Source organism: Schistocerca americana, chromosome 7, assembly GCF_021461395.2.
Source record: "Schistocerca americana isolate TAMUIC-IGC-003095 chromosome 7, iqSchAmer2.1, whole genome shotgun sequence".
Classification (NCBI taxonomy): domain Eukaryota; kingdom Metazoa; phylum Arthropoda; class Insecta; order Orthoptera; family Acrididae; genus Schistocerca; species Schistocerca americana.
This window is the reverse complement of record NC_060125.1, coordinates 143,658,467-143,684,776: the sequence shown is the minus strand read 5'-3', so window position 1 is coordinate 143,684,776 and position 26,310 is coordinate 143,658,467. Positions and strand designations below refer to the sequence as shown.

The 26,310-nt window shown below is 40.0% G+C and overlaps 1 protein-coding gene across 9 annotated transcripts in view; it reads left to right on the top strand.

The window, feature by feature from the left end:
* Window positions 1-2,088: 2,088 nt before the first annotated feature.
* Window positions 2,089-26,310, top strand: part of LOC124621900 (cleavage and polyadenylation specificity factor subunit 6) — a 180,384-nt gene continuing 156,162 nt past the window's right edge. For all 9 annotated transcript variants that reach the window (XM_047147391.1, XM_047147389.1, XM_047147388.1 and 6 more), the window contains exon 1: window positions 2,089-2,375. In XM_047147391.1, the coding sequence (XP_047003347.1) occupies window positions 2,316-2,375 (60 nt within the window). In that variant the 5' untranslated portion in view covers window positions 2,089-2,315. The remainder of the gene's footprint in view (window positions 2,376-26,310) is intronic.

The following is a 26,310-nucleotide window of genomic DNA, read 5'->3' as shown; positions in this document are numbered from 1 at the left end:
AGAAATAAAAAAGGGCCCAGGTGATGAAGACAGCTGTTATAAAGGAAAATTATAAATTGAAGCTATAAAATTAACAAGCCATTACCAATTTGTAAGGCCTTCAGATTACTCCAGACACAGTATGTGGAGAAGCCTGGATGTTGATGGAGATTGAAGAGTATCAACATTTACTGCAAATAGCAATGGGAAGTGGCCAAATTTAGTGTATTTGCAGAAAATGACAGATTCATTGGTGTTTACTTCATTAGTGGGTCAAACTTCCATACCTGTTTGGTTCTGTTTAAAAAGGATGCTTATATTGTATCAACATATGGTGGCTGGACATTGTGCATCTAGCGACTGAAAATCCGTTTACAAAGTTTAATATGGGGTGTGGTGTTGACAATGTTGACCACATTCTCAATATATAAAATTGTCTGACGTTTCAACCACTATTGCAAGTGGCCTTCCTAAGGGCTTTGTGCTGAGCTGACTGCTGAATGACGGGGAGGCTTTAGATCTTATATAGTAGTAGAGAAAGGTGATTACGTAATTTTATAGGGCAATTTTGTATAGGAGCAGGGGTGTTAGGTATTCTTTAGTGATTTTTATATTATTCTCTGTCATTGGTGGATAAATATGTGCCTGACTGGTGTTTACGTTTTCTGTTGCCATTAGTGGAAACAGGCGAATTAGAAACTGGTGGTAGCTGTGACGTAACGCTGTTTACTTGTTACGATGTGTGGGCTAATGTGTGCCTGCACTCTGTGTACGTAAGAATACTGCATTCGCTGCGTGCCTGTGTGAGTTGCTTTGTGTTCGCCTCCCTCCCTTACGTTGTCACTGCTGGCAGTCAGTACGCTCAAAATCCATTCTCCCTATTCATATTGACAGATCGCATGGCTGTTTCTGTCGCCTCTTTAACATTCCTCCTCAGTGTCAATGGCTGTTTCACCAGTTGCTGGCTTCACTGAATATTATCCCTTTTTCGCAATCACCTGATGTTCCGCCACTGCTGTGGTGTGTTGTCCCAAACAGATAGATCTTTCATACTCTGCAGTTCGTGTGATGATCGACCGTAGACTCTTGTGGTGGTTAGTTTGTCGACCGCATCTTTCGTTAAGCCTAGAACATCTTTTGTTTTGATATTGCTCTGAAAGGTTGGCTTGATGTCGGCTCGATGAAGAATTTTGCCCACACATTCAGTGCCCTCTTGTATAGGTTTATGTTCTGTGCTTCCTTCTGCTCTTCGCTATGCCCTCATCTTTTGTCATCATAGTTTTATCTATCATATTCTTGCCATAACCATTGGCTCCTAAAATGGATCTGACGTTTTGTAGGCCCACCTTCAGGTCATCGCTGATCCTGTGGGCCCTCCTGGTTAAGGTGAGAAGGGTGGACTTCTTCTGCATAGCATGGTCGTGGGAGAAGGCATGGAGGTACCTGCCCATGCTACTGGATTTTCTTTATACTCTGTGAATAAGTTTACTATCAAGCTTTCGGTACACTTCCATGTTGAGAAAAGGCAGCACCCCATTCTTCTCAATCTCTATACTAAATTGTATTTTACTATGCTGTGACTGAGATGTTGGTGGAACTTCTGTACTTCTTTCTTTCCATGTGACCAAATGATGAAGATATCATCGACATACTGGAGCCAGCAATCATAGCGTAATGGTGCAGACCGGAGAGCTGTTTCTTCAAATGCTACATGAAGGTGTCTGCTGCAATAGGTGAGGGAGGGGAACCAATACGTTTCGGCGTGCTGTTCAAAGATCGCCTGCTCCGGACCATAGCCGATAGTCAGCAAGGTTAACATGCCACAACATCCCCACATATCCATTATTTTGTGTATGTAGGAAGTAAGTATCGGATATTGCTGTCATGGGCTATTTTTATTTTTTATAGTATTGTGACAACCATATTGGATTCATCTGCATGTTTCTCGCTGTAGAGGTTACTTGTGTTAATAGATTTACTATTCCAGGCACTAGCAGTGTGATCAATTTCATTCTTAGGTTGGTTTAGTCAAGGAGATTAGAATATTAATATCTTTGTTTTAGTATTTTGCATTCTCAATGTGAATATCTTTGGGTTCAAAGTCATGAACTTTGGATTGTTGCTGTAGTTTGATTTTGTGGATTGTGAAATTGTTGCACCTGAGCCTAGGGATTTTTTGTTGACTGTAACTGATCCCTGCATTTATTCCTCAACAGGAAGTGCGTTTGTCCTTAGTTGTAGGAAGGAGTTCTTTCATTGTGATAGTCGTTGATCGCAGTTGCGTACTGAGAAAAAACGACGTAGGATACTGGACCATTCAGCGCGAGAAAGCCAAAATGGCGGATGGCGTGGACATTGATTTATACGCCGACGACATAGAACAAGATTTTGCGCAGGTGTGTCCTAAACGTTATGCTTTAACAGTTTTTTCTGAAAAGCTGTGTGCCATATTCTTGGGAATTTCGTCATATAAAAGATTTGGGAATAATGTTAATTTATATTGCTTTTATGCGAACTTAGGCAGTTTACATTAATGATTAATTTGTTATAGGCCTATTTTGTTTTGGACCGTTTGTAGCCGAGTGCTTTGTTTGAAATTCTGTAAAAGCCCAGTTGTGATTATGTAAGCTTTTGTGATTGATTGTTACGTGTATGCGGCGCGAACTTATGATTTAAGCTAGTATGCACAATTGCCCGCTTTTTCATTACCGTAGGATGTCTGTCATTGCCCATGTTATTCAGACTTTTAGCATTTTCATGTAATGTGTTTATTGGTTCTCCTTATGTTGGATAAGGTTCTGGAGAAAGGCTTAATATGCCTCATTGTGTACCTCCTGTCTCAATCTAGTATTGGAAACTCGCAAACTATGTTCATATGAGTAGTCCTTATTTCTGGTTACTCTCATGATGAAAGTCTGCCAGTTGACTTTAATGGTAAGTGTTGAAGTCGTCCAGATTTATTACGGTTTGGATCCAATTTTTTACAACGTGTGGTGGTAGCTCCACATAAAATCCTGGTTGTGCCGACACAGGCCTAGTGATCTGTATCATAGCTCAGTGTTTAGTTGTTGTTGTTGTTGTTGTTGTGGTCTGCAGTCCAGAGACTGGTTTGATGCAGCTCTCCGTGCTACTCTATCCTGTGCAAGCTTCATCATCTCCCAGTACCTACTGCAGTCTACTTCCTTCTGAATCTGCTTAGTGTATTCATCTCTTGGTCTCCCTCTACGATTTTTACCCTCCACGCTGCCCTCCAATGCTAAATTGGTGATCCCTTGATGCCTCAGAACATGTCCTACCAACCGGTCCCTTCTTCTTGTCAAGTTGTGCCACAAACTCCTCTCCAATTCTATTCAATACCTCCTCATTAGTTATGTGATCTACCCATCTAATCTTCAGCATTCTTCTGTAACACCACATTTCAAAAGCTTCAATTCTCTTCTTGTCTAAACTATTTATCATCCATGTTTCACTTCCATACATGGCTATACTCCATACAAATACTTTCAGAAACAACTTCCTGACACTTAAATCTATACTCGATGTACAAATACTTTCAGAAACGACTTCCTGACACTTAAATCTATACTCGATGTTAACAAATTTCTCTTCTTCAGAAACGCTTTCCTTGCCATTGCCAGTCTACATTTTATATTCTCTCTGCTTTGACCATCATCAGTTATTTTGCTCCCCAAATAGCAAAACTCCTTTACTACTTTAAGTGCCTCATTTCCTAATCTAATTCGCTCAGCATCACCCGACTTAATTCGACTACATTTCATTATCCTCGTTTTGCTTTTGTTGATGTTCATCCTATATCCTCCTTTCAAGACACTGTCCATTCCGTTCAGCTGCTCTTCCAAGTGCTTTGCTGCCTCTGACAGAATTACAATGTCATCAAATTTTTTATTTCTTGTCCATGGATTTTAATACCTACTCCAAACTTTTCTTTTGTTTCCTTTATTGCTTGCTCAATAATAAGATAATGTATTGAAAGCTAATAACATGGTTGTGCATTGGCTAAGCCCGTGAATATGAATACTTATTGTCAAACACATTTCATGATAAAAACCAAAACCATGTAAATTAAAAATATGAAGTAGTTTATTAGCTTATAGGCAAGTTTGAATATTTTGATGTATACTACACCCACTTATCGTTCATAAACTAACAACTCATGGGTGTCTACTGTTCTCATAGGCAAACATAATGCATACTGTTCGGATGAGTGCAACTTCTACTGATTTTGAGCCTAACAGAAGCTATTAAATTTGGTTTTATAAGTATTTTTAGTCCGTTATATTGTGGTGTGCAATCACAACTGAAAATGGCACACAGATGTTGACAAAAATGGTCTGTTCTTGCCCATGTTTTCTGTTAATGTTTGTGTAATATGTTAACTTAAGTGCAATGTTTTTATTTTTATCATGGTAAGGAAGTTTAGTCTGATAGTTAAGTTCAGTGACTTATTAACCTCATAGGACTGTTCATGTTGTTTCCCTGTGAAAGTGTAGCTGTGCGCATGAGACAAGTGTGTTGCTAAACGGTGTGTTCATGTCTGGTATGCTTTTCACCTGTGCATCAAACCATTTGTTATGTAGCAAATCAGGTGGTGAGGCATCCTTCTCTAAAATAGAACTTAAAATTCTTCTGAAAAGTAGCCATGGAGTGATATTGTTTGGCAGAAGCACAGTTAAGACAGTATGTAATTACAGTGATGTCAAAATAAAGACATGTGATACGCACTCCAAAGGAAATATCTCACAATTGGGAAGACATGCATAGGTGTGGAAGACTCTCATCTGTAAGTGTTAAGAGCATTGAACTGTGAAACAGGAAGGCAATACGCTATCCTGATTAGTGAAAATTCCTCTCACGTTTCCAGCCTTTGAGAAATTAACGTGTTTGGTTTGTTAGATGATTGTTTGATTAGAGAGACAACACAGTTCAGAATACCTTGTTTTAGAAAGTGTATCTTTTCTTTTTTTGCTTATTTCAGTAGCAGTGAGGTATAGATCACACAGTGCCACACACACCATTCCATGGTGTAGCTACTTACATTAATGTTATAAAACTTGTAAGTGGCAAATATGATGTGACATCTGGGTTCTAGTACATGGGATTACTTTATGGAGTAATTCTGCTCGTATGCTTGAAGCTCTGTGAATTCGTGTTAAGTTGTTAAGGCTTAAATTGACTGGCATTATCAGCATCTTTGGCTACTAATCTGTTTCTGTCAATCAGTGCTGTAAATTTCCCCCTTTCTGTGATGATCTTGTCAGATAGGGTGGAGGGTGTCAACCCACCGGCTTTGACTCGTGATGTAAGGGTGTTGTGGCGTGTGATGTCATGACAGTGCGGAGTTTAGTTTATGGGTGTGTTGTGTTTGTAGATGTCGTCTTGTTGGGGTTGGTGGTGTCCTCTGACATACGATTGAGACTAGTCCTAATCTTTCGTAAACGTGTTTTCTTGTTTTTCTGTAATTTAATTTGACTTATTCTCGCTAAAGTAAGATTTTTACCATGAGTGAAAAGTGCCTGACTTGCCATAGAATTGTTAGCTCCAGGGTTTGGTGTGATGGGTGCAGTAGTTTTTTCCATTGCGGTGACTGTAGCGGCGTGGGAAATGCGGAAGTGGATCAGACTCATCAGTGGTTCTGTAAGATATGCAGTAGAGATGGAAAATAGTGGAACAGGAGGGGAAAATTGCTGACCTTCAGGCACAGTTAGAGCAGGCTTCGGGAAGATCTGAACAGGTTAAGGAGGGAGAAGGGTAAAGAGAGGTGGGAAGTGGCAACAGGTAACAGACCTAGAACTTTTTTGTGGTGAATGCTAAGAATAAGTTTGATCTGTTGCTTCAGTTAGATGCTGATGAGTCTCAGACAGGGGTAGGTGTAGAGAGGGCACAACAAACTTTCAGTAGAAAATTGAATAAGAATGTAGAGAAGTCGGCAAAGAGAAAGAAAGTTTTGCTGTTAAGTAGTTCACATGCCAGAGTTGTATGCCAACTTTCGCAGGACCAGTTAGGATCAGAATACCAGGTCACAAATGTTTTTAAACCAAGTGCTGGTCTGGGCCAGGTGACAGAGGATTTAGGTTCACTCTGTAAAGATTTTACCAAGGAAGACACCGTGGTTAATCTGGGTGGGCCGGGCAATAGTATTGACAGAGATCGTGGGTACAATATAGAGTGTGACCTGGCAAAGATTGCATCAGCAACGAGACATACCAGTGTTGAGTTTGTGTCTGTTCTGAGATGCCATGACCGACCTCATTTAAACTCTTCTGTCGGGAGAGTTAATTTGGAGTTGGAACGGCTGCTTGGGTCGGGTGCGGGGTCACATATTGGGTTGGTTCCTGTTGATTCTCTCAGTAGGTGGGATTATACTAGACATAACTTACACCTCAACAGGAAAGGGAAGGGTAAACTGGCTGGGCTAATAGCAGGAAATGTAAGGGGGGGGAGGCACTGCCATGAGTGGTAATATACCAGTGGTCATAGGTGTTGGAGCAGCACCTTTTTTAGGATAGGTAGGACAGAACGAAGTCAAGTTCTGAGAAAAGTAAAAATTGAAACAAACCTTCAGTTTGATAAAGAAATGAAACAGCATAATCCTGGCGCATTGGATCAGCGAACACAGCTGTTGGTTACAAATTTACAGCAATCAGCAGAAATTTAATTTCCACCCGATTTCATCTCACTAAGTGTGAAATGTCAACTCTTTAGTGCATCAAAATATTTGTGGACTGAGAAGTAAAATTAATGAACTACTTATGTGCATTGATGAATAAGAATCATCGAATCCAGTTGATATAATCTGCCTCTTTGAACATCATGTGACCACTGGTATAGATATGTTAAACCTTACAGAATTTAAGTTAGCCTCCTACTTCTGTAGACAAAAAAATGGAGAAAGGAGGAATTGCTACATTTGTTAAAAACAGTTTTAAATTTAAGAATATTGACAGTAATAAATTTTCCTTTGAGCACCAGTTAGAAGCATGTGCAACAGAGATAGAATTTCATAATAGGTCCTTTATAATAGTAGCCATATACAGAGCACCTTCAGGAAATCTCAGCCTGTTTATAAACGGTCTTGAAGATTTATTTTCTCATCTAAAATTAAAAAACAAAGAACTAGTGGTTGCTGGTGATTTTAATATAGATGTCCTCAAAAACACTGTCTGTGAACAGTTACTGAAATCAGTTACAAATTGTCATTCAATTTAATTTCTACTGTAAATTTCCCAACTAGGGTATACAAATGTTCTAAGACTGCCATTGATAATATATTTATAGCCAATTCTAGGCAACTAAGCCACATTACAAAACCAGTAGTAAATGGCGGCCATCTGACCATGACATGTAACACCTAACACTAAATTTTGAAAACTGTCAGGGTAAAACATCTATCAGAACAGAGTACAGAAGGCCCACAACACAGTCAAAAACTGAGAAATTTAGGAGATTGCTCAAAGAAATTAATATGATGGATGTTTACAGCATCCAAGACACAAATTGAAAATACAAAACATACATTAATAAAGTTAGCACCTTACTTGAAAATTGTTTTCCCCTGAAGGTAACTCAAATTAAGCAGAAGTCTTAATAAGAAACCATGGATCACACAAGGGATAAAGATATCATGTGAGACAAAAAGGAAACACTATCTGATACCTAGGGACATCTTTGATACTAGAATTATAGCTTATTACAAAAATTACTTCAAAATATTGAAGGTTATCCAGAAATCTAAACACCTGCATTATGAGAAGAAGGTAAATACACCCAGCAATAAAATAAAAACAATATGGGATATAGTTAAGTCAGAGACAGGTAGGACCAGAAATGAGGAGGAACAAATAGCTCTAAAAATAAATGAAACCCTGGTAACAAACCCATGTTGTGTTGCAAACCATTTAAACAAGTATTTTGTCTCTGTTACTGATAGCATGGGGTTGTCAGGTTCAGTGAATAATGCAATGGAATATCTGAGACCAGTGCACACTAGAAATCTCAGTTAAATAGAATTGACACTTACTTCACCCAAAGAAATAGAATCCATCATAAAGTCCTTGAAATCAAAGCATTCTAGCGGTTATGATAGTTAATAGAAGAGTTTTCATGTGAGCTTAGTCATATCTTAAGTTATTTGTGTAATCAATCACTTGTCACAGGAACATTCCCGGACTGGCTGAAATATGCTGAAGTTATACCTCTCCACAAGACGGGGGACAAAGAAATGCCATCAAATTACCGACCGATCGCACTTTTGCCAGCTTTTTCAAAAATCTTTGGAAAGATTATGTTCAAGCATCTACTAAAGCACCTTAGTGAAAATAACATACTGTCAAAGTCACAGTTTAGGGTTCTTAAGGGTTCTGATATTGAGAAAGCTATTTACACTTAACAGTGAAAATGTCCTTAATTCATTGGACAACAAATTAGAGGCAACTGGCATATTCTGTGACCTGCCAAAGGCGTTTGACTGTGTGAATCACAGCATTCTTTTAAGTAAATTAGAATATTATGGCATCACTGGTAGTGCCTCAAAGTGGTTTCAGTCATATCTTACTAGTAGAAAACAAAGGATATCATTACGTAACGCTTCAGCAGTAGGCAGTCAGACATCACTTGACTGGGAAGAAATTACATGTGGTGTTCCCCAAGGTTCCATACTAGGTTCACCACTGTTTCTGTGTATATTAATGACCTGTCACCTGTTACGTTACCAGATGCCAAGTTTGTCTTATTTGCAGATGATTGCAATAAATAGTAAATCAAATATAAATTTAGAAATGGCAGCTAATCAAATTTTTACTGACATTAATAAGTGGTTCATAGCCAATTCACTGTCATTAAACTTTGAAAAGACCCACTATATGCAGTTCAGAACTTCCAATGGATTTCCTTCTGGATTTGTGTATAAATTATGACGACATGGAAATAGGAGAAGTTGAGAGTGGGTCATTCCACACCAAGTGGTCTAAAACTGAAAAAAGTTCCCACCATCATGGTCTCCAATTTTCGTCAAATTTTAACTGTAGCTTTAGTCAAGTGTTGAAGTAAGTTTCCCAAGATTTCAGGCCTCTAGCTGCAATAGCTGCTGATCTAGACCCCCTTGTCTGAAGTGTACTTAGTCCGTGTGCATGCAACATAAAAAAAATGTCATATTTGGAGTCTAATAAAATCGAAACTAATTCATAAGAATGGTTAGTAAGATGCGACCCTGTACAGTTTTTTTTGCTGATTCCAACGAAATTATGTATAACATTACTCATGCAAACCCCGGTCAAATAACTCGACTCAAAGTATACTTCAAAATTTGTCGTGACACAACGCGACAAATTTTGACCAATATTAAGACTGCAATGATTTCCTTGCAGTTGAAGATATGGACTTGAACTTTTGGCCAAGCTTCATGCTTGTGCTAGACATAATGCAGCCGGATTTGCAATGATCCAGGCCATATGGTCGCCCTGCAGTATCTCTTCAAATTAGGCAGTGTCAGCACAAACGGTAAAATTTACCAAAGTTTCAAGCCAATTACTAAAAAATAGTTGGCCTGAATCTGCTTGTGAATAGTATCACCTAAAAGAGAAACTCTTGCTCTACAAGACTGACATTTGTTTTTTTTGCAACGCGACCATTAAGTACTCATTAACTCACATCAAAGTTGTTATATTTTGTATGCGCGATGCACTAATTTTTCTTCATTTCTAGGAATTTGAATCTTAATAGTCGCTTAGAATTACTGATATAATTGGATATTTCATTCGTGTTTTATTCAGTGATTGGCCAGTGAGAGATGTCAGAAGTTAATGAAGAAGAAGAATCGTTGGCCCCCTGTTCAATTGGAAAAGATGCTGCTGCATCGAAGTGCCATGTTATCTTCTATGCTAAGAAGACTGGATTCAAAGCGTTTAGTGATTTCACAGAATGTGACCAGAAATTGCTTGTTTCGCGTTCAGAAGCCAAACTTGACGAAAATTCCATCATTTGCTTCCACCATGAAGCCCTCTTCCTACATGAATATCAAGCGATGCAAAAGAAATGTTGCAATCCATTCAAGAAGAGGAATCACAATGTAAAAGCTGGACTTAGACTGCTTGATAATGAAACAGCTGCCAAACTTTGCCTGTTAAAGAAAAAAGAAGTGATTGATATAAAACCTGGTCAGAAGCTTTGCCCTCGCTGCATGTCGGCACTGAACCAAAAGCTAGAAGATTCATCATCACTATCAACCCAATCTGAACAAGATTTCACAACGGATGAAACTGAACCAGCCATCAACAAAAGTTTATCATTTATTGGTGCTTCACCATTGAAAAGAAGACAACTAAGTAAAAGAGATAAGCAAAGCTATGCAAAAAGAAAGATCTTGGATGCACAAAGTTTAATTGGGAATCAAATTGCTGCTGCTGTAGGAATCAATTACGATGAACAGCCAAGTTCAAGTAAAAGTCGCCCATGCAATAATTGTGCAGATCTTGATAATCTTATAGAAGAGTTGAAAGAAAAATGTAAAGTGTCAAATCGTAGGACAAAAGTTCAAATATTGACCTTGGTTCCAAGAAGCTGGACAATTAAAGATACGACAACAGCATTTAATGTATCAGAAAGAATGGTAAAGCAAGCGAGAAAACTGAAGAATGAGCAAGGTGTTCTAGCTTTTCCAGCAAATCGGCAAGGAAGGAAGCTTTCAGATGAAGTTGTCCAGAAAGTACATGACTTTTTTCAAGATGACGAATTCAGCAGACTTTGTCCAGGGAAGAAAGACTGTGTGCCTGTGAGAATTTCAGGAACAAAGGTGTACAAGCAAAAGCGGTTGTTGCTTTGCAATTTGAAGGAAATGTACGTGTCTTATCAGAAGCAAAATGGACCAGAAATTGGCTTCTCAAAGTTTTGCGAGCTTAGACCAAAATGGTGTGTTACAGTTGGCTCTGCTGGAATGCACTCAGTTTGTGTCTGTACAATACACCAAAATGTCAAGCTTATGCTCACTGGTGCATCAATCAATGAAGACTACAAGGAAATTCTTAGCAAAGCTGTTTGCAGCTTGGAAAACAAGGATTGTATGCTTCATCGTTGTGAAAACTGCCCTGGTCCAGAAGGTGTAGAAGCAGTTATTGCAACATATTTTGAAGATAATGACCCTGAAGAACTGATTGAGTACAAACAATGGATTCATACCGACAGGGATACTTTAGAAACAAAGCAGCTTTCAACAGAAGAGTATGTTGAAGATATTGCAGCAAAAATTTGGAACCTGTCTTGTCATCACTACATTGCCAAGCATCAAAGCCAGCACCTGAAAGCTCTCAAAACTGATTTGAAAGAAGGCGAATTCATAATACTAATGGATTTTGCTGAAAACTATTCATTTATTGTTCAAGATGCAGTGCAAGGCTTTCACTGGGAAAACAGTCAAGCAACAGTTCATCCATTTGTAGTCTACTACTGTGAAAACGAAGAGGTGCAATGTGTGAATCTTTGTGTTATTAGTGACTGCCTTCGACACGATACGATTACTGTCCATGTTTACATTGGAAAAGTAATCAATTACCTGAAGATGCAATTTTCCAAAATAAGCCACATCCACTACTTCAGTGATGGTTCAGCTGCACAATATAAGAATTTCAAGAATTTTCTCAACTTATGCTATCACAAAGAAGATTTTGAAATAACAGCAGAATGGAATTTCTTTGGAACAAGCCATGGAAAGTCGCCTTGTGATGGCATTGGAGGCACAACAAAACGGTTGGCAGCAAGAGCAAGTTTGCAACGTCCATATGAAAACCAGATTCTAACACCCAAAGATCTTTTCAACTTCTGCAATGATAATATCAATGGAATCAAATTCTTTTTCATCAGCAAAGAGGAAGTTGAAGAAGAAAAAGCTTCTCAAGAAGAAAGATTCCTGCAAGGGCACACTCTAGCTGGCACAAGAGAAAACCACCATTTTTTGCCCATTGATATGACGACAATTAAGGTCAGTAGAGTTTCTAATGATGCGACATCTTTTTTGGCCAAAATTAGTGCTGCTGAAGTAGTAGTTCAAGTCATGGATCTTCAGCCTGGGCAGTATGTTGCTTGCATTTATGAAAAGAAATGGTGGATTGGAAACATCGTTGAAATCTCAGTCGAACAGAAAGATGCTTTCATAAGCTTTATGCATCCTCATGGTCCTGCAAGTTCATTTTATTGGCCCTTAAGACGTGATACTTGCTGGATTCCAGAACAACTTATCATTGGTGTTATTCCAGCTCCATCAGTGACATCATCTGGTCGGCAATACAGTTTTCCTGAAAGCATTCTCTTGCAAATCAACGATGCTTCCAGAATGATGAAGTAACTGAGGAAGACAGGCTTGGGAACCTGCATAAAGAAACCCACAATCAGGCTTGGGATCCTGTGGTAAAGACACCCTGTAATCAGGCTTGGGAACCTGCAGTAAAGATACCCACCCGTGGCTGTTACTGCATGGCTATCGGGCGTGGCCCCTATGGCGATGGGGATGCTGGTTTTATTGTGATAACCAGTAATGGCTCAGCCATCATGGACCAACGCAGGGCACTGCGCACACAAAATATAAGATACTTTGACCTGAGTAAATAAGCACTTAATGGAAGCGTTGCAAAAGAAAAATATATCCATCTTGTAGAGCAAGAGTTTCTCTTTCAGATGATACTATTCACAATTAAATCCAGGCTGACTATTTTGTAGTAATGGGCTTTGAACTTTGGTAAATAAAGCCATTTGCGCTGACACTGCCAAATTTGAAGAGATTTTGCAAGGCGACTATAAAGCCTGGGTAGTTGGAAATCCAGCTGTATTATGTCCAGCACAAAGATAAGACTTGGTAAAAAGTTCAAGTCCATATCTTTATCTGCAAGGAAATTATTGCAGTCTGAATATTGGTCAAAATTTGTCGCATTAAGTCACGACAGAATTAGGGGTACACTTTGAGTCGACTTGTTTGACCGGATTTTGCATCAGTAATCTTATAATTAATTTCGTTTGAATCAGCACAAAAAACTGTACAGGGTCTCATCTTACTAACCATTCTTATGAATTGGTTTCAATTTTATGAGACCCCAAAAATGGCATTTTGTCTGATGTCGCGCGCATGCGAACTTACTACCCTTCAGACAAGGGGGTGTAGATCAGCAAGTATTGCAGCTAGAGGCTTGAAATCTTGAGAAACTTAATTTAGCACTTGACTAGTGCTACAGATAAAATTTGAAGAAAATTGGAGACATGATGGTGGGAAGGTTTAGACCACTTGGCATGGAATGACCCGAGTGTAACATTCTTGGGATTACAACTTGATAATAAATTCAGTTGGGAGCAACTTACTAACGAACTGCTGAAGTGCCTAAACAAGTCTGTGTTTGCAGTGCGAATGATGTCAGATATAGGAGATATAAATATAAGAAACTGTCATATTTTAGTTATTTTCACCCCATTATGTCATATCGTATAATATTTTGAGGTAACTCCACAAACAGAGAAAAAAATTTTAGAGTACAGAAGTGTATAATGAAAGTAATGAGTAGTGTAAATCCAAGAACATCATGTCGAATGCTATTCAAAGAATTGGGCATATTAACCACAGCTTCTCAGTATATTTATTCCTTAATGAAGTTTGTTGTAAATAACACATCTTTTTTTCCAACTAACTGCTTAGTACACAGTATCAATACTAGGAATAAGAACAATATACATTAAGATTTAAAATCACTTACTCTTGCCCAGAAAAGAGTCCAGTATTCAGCATCGCATATTTTCAATAAGTTACCAGCAACCATTAAGAGCTTAGTTTCAGACAAGGCACAAATTAAACATAATTTAAAAGAATTTTTGGTGGCCAACTTCTTCTATTCCATCCATGAGTTTCTCAAGTGCAGTAGACCATATTAATGAAAATTTATTATACTTTAATTTTTGACAATACTTAGTTGTAATAGCCAAAAAACTAGCAAATGTTTGAATGATGAATTTAATGAAAGCAGATGTAAGTATTAAATCTGTAAATATTAGAAGTTTAAATTTAATTCATGTACATAATTTTACTGTTTATTGACTGAGGATCATTAAAATTAATGAAACTCAAATTTTTCTAATTACATTTTTGTAATGTGTTTATCTGACATGTTCCACACTCAGGAGGATTCCCTCTTTTATGGGCCTATGGAATGAATAATTAATCTAATCTAATATTGGGGACTTGAGGATGGTCATTTACGCCTTATTGGTGATGTCATGCGCCTCAGCAGACGGATGGAATCGGACGCTTCTTTAATCCCGGTGGAGGAGTGGGTGAAGATTCAAGGCAACTCCTTATCGATGGTGGGAAACTACCCCAAAGATGGAAGAATCTGTTGTGATCTATGGTATAAAGATGCAAGAGGCAAGGAAACTACTACATGAAATATAAATATTGTGTGTCTATTGGAAATTTGTCTTGTAATAGAAAAGTCATTATAGCCTCTCCAGTGGCAAAAAATTCTGGGTTAGTGCACCATGTGGATGTGGGAAGGTGACTACAAAGACTGAATGCGGTAGGGGAACTAGAAAATTTGAAAAGGAGTAAGCAAAGGCTCAATCTATGTATAGCACGTGTCAGTGAAGTGAAATGGAAAAAAAGACAAGGATCTCAGTAGCAGCAGAAATTGGTATTACATGTGTAGGATTTGATCTGAATGACATGGTAAGGCAACTGTGAAGGGATTATTGGAATCAAAGCAAACAGCAAACCAATGCTAACTCAAATAGTTTAGGATAAAAGTCAGCATCACCTTCAGGAGGGGAGGGTGCAAGTGTTGAATGCTTATAGGGAAATGCAAATCTATTAATTATCGGTGATTACAATGCTGTATTAGGGGAAAGAATAGACAAGTACAGGAGAATATAGCCTCATTTGTAGAGATGAGAGTAGGGAAAGACTATTTGAGTGAGTGTAAGCTGTAGCAAAAATAGGTGACATACAGCAGGAAGGAGAATTTGGAAGTTACCAAAATGAAAAATCAAGCATGCTGAGATTAAAAGGTGTAAGGGAATGATGCAATCTTTCTCTCTCTACTAGTTGGTATTTACCATGAGGAATCAAGACTGAAAATAAAAGAAGCTTCAAGAGTGGGATTGAAATTTGTGATGTAGGTGTCCTCAGTAAAAGTAAGGAAGAATTACGGAATGTATTAAATGAAACATAGAATATAGACCGTCAGCAAAAAAGGGGGGGTTAGGGGTGCCATTGTAATGAGAGAATGAGAGGTACCAGTGCTATGGTTATGGATAAACTTAGCATCAACACAGTATGACAGTAAGAGACTGATAGCCTCATTAATGTGGCAGACGTGTGCACCTCAAGCTGTGACCAGTGGATGCGATTAACCACACAGAAATATTAACAAAACAAAAACTGACGAACTAATGTACCTCTGCAGGCACAGATAAAATAAAGAAGTTGTAACACATTAGGTGGCATCACTAATAAGTGTGCACACACTTGGGTTGATTCTGATGTCAGTTTGCAAAGCACAGTGGTAGAATCGTGATCTACTCAATTGGCATCGGTGTTAGATGTGTGTAGGTGTAATAAGTGACCAAATTTAAGCCTCCATTTGCAAGAGCTGAAGAAATTTTGTAAAAGGAAGTGCTCAGACATTATCTACACTTGAAATATAGACACAAAAATGTTGCGAACTTAACATATGGCATTAAATTTCAAAGAATGTGATTATAGCTCATGTTGGTCACTAAACCTGAGCATGTAGTAGATGAACTGAAAGAAATCTGCTGCCTCGGAAGCAAAATAATGGATGGCAAATGAAGGAAGGTGGGTGTAAGGAGCAGATTTGTACAGGAATTTCCTGTATCCCTCATCAAGAGAAGTCTACTAGTATGAAACATAGACTTTAATTTGAGGAAGAAATTTCTGAAAATGTGTGTATGGAGCACAGCATAGCACAGAAATGTCTTGTGGAGTGCGATAAAACCAGAAAAGAAGAGAATCAAAATACTTGAGATGTGATGTTGCAGAAGGATGCTGAAAATTTAGTAGACTGATCAGAAAGTAGGTGGTTCTCTGCATGATTGGTGAGGAAATGAGCATGTGGAGAACACTGACTAGAGGGGACCATTGTGTTACTGGCGAATAGTTACTATGGTATAAGGGGGAGCCATAGAGGGAAGACGGAGATTGGAATGTATCCAACAAAATTGAGGACGTTGCGCTTCAGTATAAAACGAAGACATTGGCACAGGAAAGGAAGTTGTGGGTGGCTACATTAAACTAGTCTGAAGACTGATGAACCCTTCTCCCCAACCTCCACAAAAAAGATGTTTCTAGATATATTTTAGGGTCCTATATATGTATACAATGAAGTAAAAGTAAATATTCTTCTAATAAATGTGTACATCAAAATTGAGTTAACTTATGTGTGTGTACTTTTTGACAAACCTCACATTGATATATAGTACAATTTAATGAAATTAGTAATATGGAAAATACATATACTTTGTATCTAATAAGTGACATAGAAAACATGCATAAAAACCCCATTTTCATTCGGTCTTTCCTGTCTCAGCGGTTTTTTCGGAGCCGCGTTGGTAACACACTGTCTGATCGCTTTGAGCAAGAGAACTGTGTCCCCCAGGGCAGTGTTTTAAGCGTTACCCTCTTTGCCATAGCCATCAACAGTATAACGTCTACAGTGAGGAGTCCAGTACAATGCTCCTTATTTGTGGACGACTTTGCTGTTTTCTGTTCCTCCTCCAGTGTTGCAATCGTGAGCCGTCAGTTGCAGCTAACAGTGCGGCGGTTAGAGGAGTGGGCTCCAAAGACGGGTTTTCGGTTTTCTGCCGAAAAGTGTGTTTGTGTTCATTTTAATCGTTCTCGTCATCTTTTTACTTTGCCTGCCTTGCATATGGGGGATACTGTACTACATTTTAGAGACACAGTGCGGTTTCTGGGCCTAATTTTTGACTCCAGGTTGTCATGGCTGCCACACCTATGTGACTTGAAAGCCAGAACGCTGAAGGCACTGAACATCCTCAAGTGCCTCAGCCACAGGTCTTGAGGCGCGGACAGGGCGCGTCTCCTACAGTTTTATGGAGCTTTTGTGCGTTCACAGCTGGACTATGGGTGCACAGTATATGGGTCAGCGAGGCCATCTTATTTGCGGATCCTTGACGCTGTTCACCATGCTGGGATCCGACTGGCCACAGGTGCTTATCGGACCAGTCCTGTACCCAGCCTCTGTGCTGAATCTGGCGAACCACCACTTACCATCCGGCGGCAGCTCCTGCTGGTGCGCCAGGCTTGTAAGTTTCTTGCAGCTCCCAGATCGCCTGCTCACCATCTTGTTGCCCATCCACCTCTGGACCGCCTTTTTTCCCCGCCGTCCCCGGGCTACGTTGCCGTTTGGGATCCGTGTGCAACGTGTACTAGAGTCCCTCGGTGTGGAGTCTGTACAACCCCAAATCCAGGGTTTTAACCGCCTGCCACCCTGGTTGCTGAAGAGGCCCAGAGTGATTTTAGATTTATTGCAGTACAAGAAAGATTGCACTCCTACCACCGTTTTTAATGCAGCATTTTCTCCCATTTTATCTGAGCACCACGACTATGTAGCTGTTTTTACGGATGGGTCTAAACAAGGGGATTCTGTTGGTTGCTCAGTTGTTTTTCCATATCGTGTCCTCAAGGTCCGACTGCCTCAGACTTTTACTGTCTTTGATGCGGAATTGTTTGCGATCTTGCGGGCACTGGAGCACACGAGACATTCTTCCTCTCCTAAATTTCTTGTCTGTTCCGATTCACTCAGTGCCCTTCACTCATTGCAACGTTTGTATCCGGCAGACAAAATTGTCCAGACCATCCAGGATGCCCTCCTCCGACTACAGCGACTGGGGAAAGTTGTAGCTTTCTGCTGGGTTCCGGGGCATGTTGGCATTGCTGGGAATGAAAGGACAGATCTCGCAGCCAAGGAGGCGTGTCTCGCCCCACAAGTATCTCAGTGTGCTATCCCCTTGAACGCACTCACCTCGCTGTTGAGCTCACGGGTCATGCGTCGGTGGGAGGATGAGTGGCTGGAAGTGACTGACAATAAGCTCCGTATAGTCAAGCCCACAACGCGTGTGTGGTGTACTTCCTTTCAGCCCCGTCGACGGGACAAGGTTCTCCTCACTCGGCTTCGAATAGGCCACAGCCCTATGACGCATGGCTTCCTGCTCCGGCGAGAGGACCCTCCAATGTGTAGTGCTTGCGGCGTCCAGGCCACTGTGCGCCACGTTTTATTGGATTGCGTTTTATTTTCTGACCAGTGGCTCGCGGCTGACTTGCCAGCGGACCTGCCGTCTCTTTTAGGCAACACTCGGACGAATGTGGTTAAAGTGTTAAAGTTCTGTGCCATTTCAAATGTTTTTACAAAGATTTTAGGGAGAGGATCTTAATTTGCTGACTGTGTGACAAGCTCGCCCATATTTTATGTAAGTGGCCAGCCAATAGCAATTTCCTGTGACATTCTTGTTGCTATGTTTCCCCTTTCCTTAGGTTTTACTTTCTTATGTAGCATTTTCCTTCTTTTCCTGCTTTCTTTGAGTGTGTGCTTTAGTTTTCTTAGGTCTGTCCACATTCGTTCCTTTTAATGTGTGTCAGGGCGCTGATGACCTCGATGTTGAGCGCCCATAAGCCCCAACACACCGCCACCACCACCACCACCACCACCACCACCACCACCTTTGTATCTAATAAGTGACATAGAAAACATGCATAATTTGACATGACATTTGGTGGTATTGGATACCCCCGAGTTTTAATGTCTTTTATCTTTGTGATGGGTGAGAAGTATTAAGCATCTTAGGTTGTAGGAGGAATTATCAATCAGAGAACTGGCATAATTTTCACACTGGATGTTCTACTACAAATTACGCAGTTTTTGTGATTGTTAATGTTGTCACAATCATTAACAAAGAACTGCTACTCTTGAAACATGGCACCAAAAATAACTACAAGGGTAATCCCAAAAGTAAGGTCTACTATTTTTTTATAATTACATAGACCTGTTTATTTCTACAATGGTTTACATCAGTTTACAGCTTGAACATTTAGCTATTTTTCGACATAATCACCATTTCTGTCGATGCATTTTTGTCGATGCCCATGTCATACCAGCTTGCTGCCACGCTGTTCAGAAAGTTATGAACCTCTTCTTTCACCTTGTCTTTGGAGCTGAATCGCTGGGACCACAGTTAATGCTGACAGGTACTGTGAGCCTCTTAAAAAACTCAAATGGGCAATTCAGAACCGTAGAAGAGGAATGTTGATCAAGGACATACACATTCTCCATGACAACACTCACCCACACATCGCTCGGCAAACCGTTGCTCTTCTGCAACAGTTTCAGTGGAACATAATCGCCCACCCACCCTATAGTCCTGACTTGGTGCCCAGTGACTATCACCTGTTCCCTAGGTTAAAAGAACATTTGGCCCGAAAGCAATTCAGCTCGAATGACGAGGTCAAAGAAGATGTTTATAACTTCTGAACAGCATGGCAGTGAGCTGATATGACATGGGCATACAAAAACTGTCACAGAGTCTACAAAAATGCATCGACAGAAATGGTGATTATGTCGAAAAATAGCTAAATGTTCAGGCTGTAAACTGATGTAAACCACTGTAGGAATAAACAGGTCTATGTACTTATAAAAAAATAGGACACCTTACTTTTGGGATTACCCTTGTATATAAATCATTCAGCAGAAACCATGGTGTTATGAGTTGAATCATGGCAAGCAGGACACCATTAGCATGTACGTACAAGATACCGGTTACCGAAGGCAGCTAAATAGGTTATTATTTGACTACGGGTGTTGTCCTGAGGAAGCAGTTCGAATAGTCAGCCTTAGACTGTCATACCGCCATATACAAAGTATGGGTAAGAGCAAGAGAAATTTTCAAGTGATTTATAATAAGGAGTCACATTCCCCATTTCATTGTGTCTCTTGGTGTGTGGAACCACCCCCATTTATAAAAATTAATAGCTTATAGTACATAGGAAGTCATTCATGTATGCATATGTGAAAAATTTAAATTTTTTGTAATTGTTGGAATACCTATGGTTCAAATGGCTCTGAGCACTATGGGACTTAACTACTGAAGTCATCAGTCCCCTAGAACTTAGAACTAAACCTAACTAACCTAAGGACATCACACACATCCATGCCCAAGGCAGGATTCGAACCTGAGACCGTAGCGGTCGCGCGGTTCCAGACTGTAGCGCCTAGAACCGCTTGGCCACTCCGGCCAGTGGAATACCTATGGCTCAGAGTGTTGGCAGAATTAATTGTGGTCGGGGTGTATAGTGCCCAGAGATCCAGGTGTTTAAGGCATTTGATGTCAATGAATCAGCTGCTGTGCTTTACACACAAGTAGTTCTGATGACGACCAACTGTTGCTGCTCTTTGCAGACATGTTGATGAAGTAAAGAACGAAAAGCAGTGGTGAATTTCTCAATTTTTCCAAGGAACTGTGTTCACACAATGATAATTTATTCAGCTAATTTTGTTTGTGTCATGTATGATTGAAAATGTTATGCAATGAACCAAAAATCTCATAAATTGGACTGGAGAAAACTTGTAGGTTCACAGGACTTGTCAGTTGTTTGAGGTAAACAAGTGATTCATGATGGGCACCATTTATTTTTTCGCTTACTGTAAGTACAGTAGTTACATCATTGCATAAATATTTCACAAAATTTGCAATAAATATAAGGTCATATGAGTAAAATAGGAAATTAAAAAGAATTGTGCCAATATTGTAGACGTCCACTTAACAACTTTTAATATTGAATACTTGCATGTTCATACATCTCTCATACACAAGGAAAGTCGTTAGAAGATCTACTTGGTTCCAAAATGCAAAAGTGATTCCGTTTTATGATCAACACTGTATTGACATATCGCTGAGTGTCTGTACGTGTGTGGATGGATATGTGTGTGTGTGCGCGCGCGCGAGTGTATACCCGTCCTTTTTTCCCCCTAAGGTAAGTCTTTCCGCTCCCGGGATTGGAATGACTCCTTACCCTCTCCCTTAAAACCCACTTCCTTTCGTCTTTCCCTGTCCTTCCCTCTTTCCTGATGAGGCAACAGTTTGTTGCGAAAGCTTGAATTTTGTGTGTATGTATGTGTCTGTCTGTGTTTCTATCGACCTGCCAGCGCTTTTGTATGGTAAGTCACATCATCTTTGTTTTTATATATATATATAGAGAGAGAGAGAGGCACACACACAAAGATGATGTGACTTACCAGACAGAAGTGCTGGCAGGTCGATAGACACACAAGCATACACACAGAATTCAACCTTTTGAGGGAAGGGGGGGGACAAGGGGATGTGGGTTTTTGGAGGAGGGGGTGGGGAGTCGTTCCGGTCCCGGGAGCAGGGGGGACTTGCCTTGGGGGGAGGGAGGGACGAGTGTGCACTCGCGCACGCAGGCAGACATGTCTGTGTGTGTGTGTGTGTGTGTGTGTGTGTGTGTGTGTCTGTCTGTCTGTCCTTTTTGCCCCTCTAAGGTGGGTCTTTCCGCTCTCGGGATTGGAATGACTCCTTGCCCTCTCCCTTGAGGCCCACATCCTTTCGTCTTTCCCTCTCCTTCCCTCTTTCCTGATGAAGCAACCATTTGTTGCGAAGTCTTGAAATTCTGTGTGTGTGTTTGTGTGTTTTTTATTGTGTCTGTCTACCAGCACTTTCCCGTTTGGTAAGTCATGGAATCTTTGTTTTTAATATATTTTTCCCATGTGGAACGTTTCTTTCTATAAACGCAACTTGCAGACACAACTGCAGTCTTAGAGAGCTGTGACCACACTGCGAACGGCAGCACCAGTGCATGATGGGAGTGGCGACTGATTGGTGGGTAAGGAGGAGGCGGGGAGGGGGAGGGATAGTATGGTAGGAGTGGCGGACAGTCAAGTGTTGCAGTTTAGACAGAGGGCAGGACTTACCTGTAGTGTTGTCCATTTTAAAAAAACTCTACTGGTATTACATTAACAGTCTCCATGTCGTTCAGAATGTTGGTTACATGTTTCCTACATCGATGGTCAGAGCTGAGGACTATAGTCAGATTGAAACTAGGCTACTTAGGAGTTGACATCTATCACTTGCTGCTACAATGTCGCCACGTCCGCTGCCAGCTACCACACAAACGTGTGGGGGTCACTTCATAAATGCTTTTAATGTGTAACCGAGAGCAATGCTTGGGACTGGCCATTGTGAGGCATGACAGAAATGAGAAATGCTCTGTCGGCAGTTAATTTTAAGTGACCTATGGCAGAGTTGCAGAGGACGAGATTTATTGGAGCCCTGAATTTAAACTCTTGTCCTAAACGTAGCCACAACCTAGAGTGGTGGATGTGTTTTGGAGGAAACTGTGGTCAACAATCTCTGGCAAAACTAAAATCATAGTATTTTTGTTCTCTATGTTAATTCACACCCAGTTTTGCATTAACATATTTATAATTTTCCCGCAATACATGCTCTATGAAAAAATGTTCGTGGAGAAATGATTGATGTAGAATGATGCTGGCATAGCGTTGACTGTCAAGTAATCGTTTACAAATGTTATGTGGTTAAGTTTCTTGATATCAGCGCGCTCTACTGAGCAGATCTGAACTGGCTGTTGGGAGTAACTGTGTTGTTGGAATAAAGATGTCATGCCCGATCAAATTATTTCCAAACCACATGCATAGCTTTGTGATCGTCATGGCAACTTGTCGTACTGTATATCGCAAGAAGAATTGTCGCTGTCCCGAGTGCACGCCCAAAAGATGATGGAACTGTATTTAACGTGTATTGTCGTTTGACACTTGTAGCGCTAGTGGAGATCTTTGCTTAATTTGCATTACTTAAATACTTTTAGTTTAAATGCAGCTCGAACTACTTATTTTTTTCCTGCTTAGCAAAACTTGTTTCGAGAATTTATCATCATTGCCAAGTGCAAGATTTATGTATGTATTTTTGTGATGTTTCACAAGCAATGAGTGATAGCTTGCATATGTGTAGTTTTCTACATAATTGAGGAGGCACAGTACCCGATTACCTCAAAAACACGACTGCAGTGTAAGAGACGTAGAACAACACATATGCAAACACCACATAAAATACTTAAATTTTTACTTGGTAAAGAGGAAAAAAATTCTTGAAACGCATTCTGCTAAGCATGAAAAAGTTCATAACTGGTGCAGTGTTTCACTATTTAAACAATGAATGACGGCTGAAAGCTTTCCAAAAACATTGATTGTGATGTATGAAACGAAGTGAAACATTTCTACTTGCCAGACAGTTACCAATTCTAGTTACACCAGCGGTTATAAACCTATTTTGGATAATAAATAAGTCCCTGATAAGTATTTTGATGCCTGTTGTATACATATATCATACAAAATGTGCGAAAATGCAAAGGGGGGTTGTATATGTAACTTTCACTGCTTAAAACATTATTTCCCACATTTTACACCACATTCTAAAATCCCTTGAAAGTGTAAAAGTGGGGTTTCACTGTATTTCATTTAATGGAGGGAATGTGGAAAAAATATTGCTTGGGCGTCATTGAATGGTGGCAGTCCCATAACTGCATTTGGAGCATACACGGGATGTGTGAAAGTGAAGTGTGCTAAACATTTGTCCATATTATTTTTGTTACAAAAGCCTCATCAGTTTTCTGGCTTGTAATTGTTGATCACGATTACAACTGTGTGGTTGTTGTTGATGGCAATTACGGCAGACCGTATGTTAGGAAATGTTTTGAAACTCCGCTTTTTTTATGAATTCATGTAAGACAGTGTTATGTAACATGATAATGATTGGGCATGTGCCATATGTGTATAGAGAGAAACAGAACTCTTACATTGTGTCTTCTGTGTCTATATTAGCTTTGTAATATATATTGTGTTGATAGACCTATCTGTAGTGTAGCCTGAGGTATAGGTTGGCTTGAGAGGTGACAGTTTCGTTGAGAGTTGGTGAAGCCATAGTGTTAAAAATATAGTAAGATGGTGTGGAAGAAGAGTGGGAGAACATATTCAAACCAGCAGCATTTGAAAGTGTTTGAATGAAATGAAAGTGGTGGAGAAAAAGCAGTTTCAGGATTTTTAACAAAAATTTAAAAATGATTGATTATAAATTATTAATGTATAGAAACTGTGTGAACTCGTGGAAATAAGATGGTATACACTACCATTGGAAAGAATTACTATAAAATGAAATGTTGGGAATCATACCTGAAAGAATTGGGAAGAGTTTGTATCATTTTTAGAAAACTGTGTAACAGGAATGTAGCCCATAACACACTGGTCAAGAGAATTATGGAACATGACTTTGTACTTAACTGAGCAGTAGTTGATGACTGGGTATTTTACCAAATTATACACTCGTCATTCACAGATTAAGTGCACAACAAAACATAATTACTTCCTCAATTGTTTATGTAACAAGAGCTGTAATGTCTGACAGGTGTCTAAAATTGGAAATAATCATTCAGCTTGTCACCATGAGTGCTTTTAATTGGACTTTGAGAGCTTCAATAAGATGTATGCGCTCCATGAGCTTGTATCACCAACTGGCACCTATGTGGCATGCTGCATATAGGTCTACAGAGGTCATTCTGTGGTTTTTGTTAGCATTCTTCAATGAAAGCACTAGAGAGTTCTCGCAAAGTCTATGGCGGAACGAGATGACCATGAACACATTTGTCAAGCAAATCCCACACATGCTCAGTGGGGCTTAGGTTGGGATTCAGTGTTGCCTGTTTCATTACTTTAGTGTCCAGGCTTCACAATGAATCTCTAGTGATGCCTGCCACATGGGCCCTGGCACGAGTGTGCATGAGAAGAAATTCAGGGCCACCAACACATGGTCCAACAGAATCTGTCTGATGTACTGCCTGGTGGTAAGACAATCATGGACAACAGTAAGACCAGAGTGGCTGTCAACGCTGATGCCTCCCCACACCATCACAGAACCTTGGCCGAACTTGTCAATTTCCCGGTCAACTTGTGGCAGGTACCACCCACCATTGTGTTTCCACACACAAATGTGGCCGATCAGACAAAGCAGCTCCAGAGGCCCTTCTGAGATTGTCTTGCAGTGGTCTGGCGATAGCAGTGTGGTGCTGCAACACAGATATGGCCAGACATTGGCCTTTAGATGGGGTTGTAATGCATCGGCGATCTTGCTCAACTTACCTTGTGTGCTGACCTGTACTGTAGTGTATCCACAACTTCCAGGTGACACATGACGAGACATCATCTGCAGCAACATGGCAGAAAGTTCATTCTTCTTGGATCAAACAGCCTGCCCTACCAACTTGCACTGCATTAAGATGTCACATTGCGTGTGCTTGGTTGGATATGACATCCACAGATGACGAATGCCATCTGTTGTACCTCATTGGAAAACACTAGGACACAGTACTCACTTTTTCCCACACTGTGTTTGCGTACTAATAGAAGGCCTATAACTAAGTACTAGTGTTAGTAGAAAATTGGAAACAGATTTTTTTACAGGTGTCAGTCCACATCCTTGTTATCTTATCCTCCTTGCTTATATTTTGTACACTGTGCCATCCATGGTTTCCGGTATTAAATTTTAGGGCATTTCTGTTAACCCCATGTATTGTAAGACTGTTGAATTACATATTTTAAGCTTTTTTGAACACACTTTCTGGGTAGGCATCTACCTAACTATTGATTTGTTTCTCATTAGTGTTAAGATTAACAAATAATTCTTGCCTCCGGGAGGAACACTAAGTAAAGAAGTCTTCAAAATTAGAAGTATTATTTATCAGTGCGCAAGCCTTCACAGCTGGGATTAGTAAAAGAGATAGATTTGAAGAAGATAGCACATTTAGTCATGGAGATCCACATAAAACACCAGTTCCTGACCCTACAAGAATGGTTGTTTGCCTCACTTAGGGGTTTACTGGTAAAATTTTAAGAGTCTGCATTCCATTAAATGTAGAATAATGTGTTACTCCCTATTACATGGTCCAGTTACATTAATGTGACCACTGTTGATGTTTGCCATCAGGATACAGTAACCACTCTGAAAGTAGGTGGCAGCAGTAGGAATGAAGGGTGTATACTAGGGGCTAGCCTGAGGTAATTACCATAATCTCTTGCACAAACACCACCACCTACTTTTATGGTGACCCTTTGTGGGTATGCAAGTCAAATTCCGCAGCTCCAGCTTCATTAGTTTTGCCACTAGGATCCATTGTATACTTTAGTGTAAGCGAAATGGTGAATATCGAGAGAATCAAGAACCATGCAGAGATTA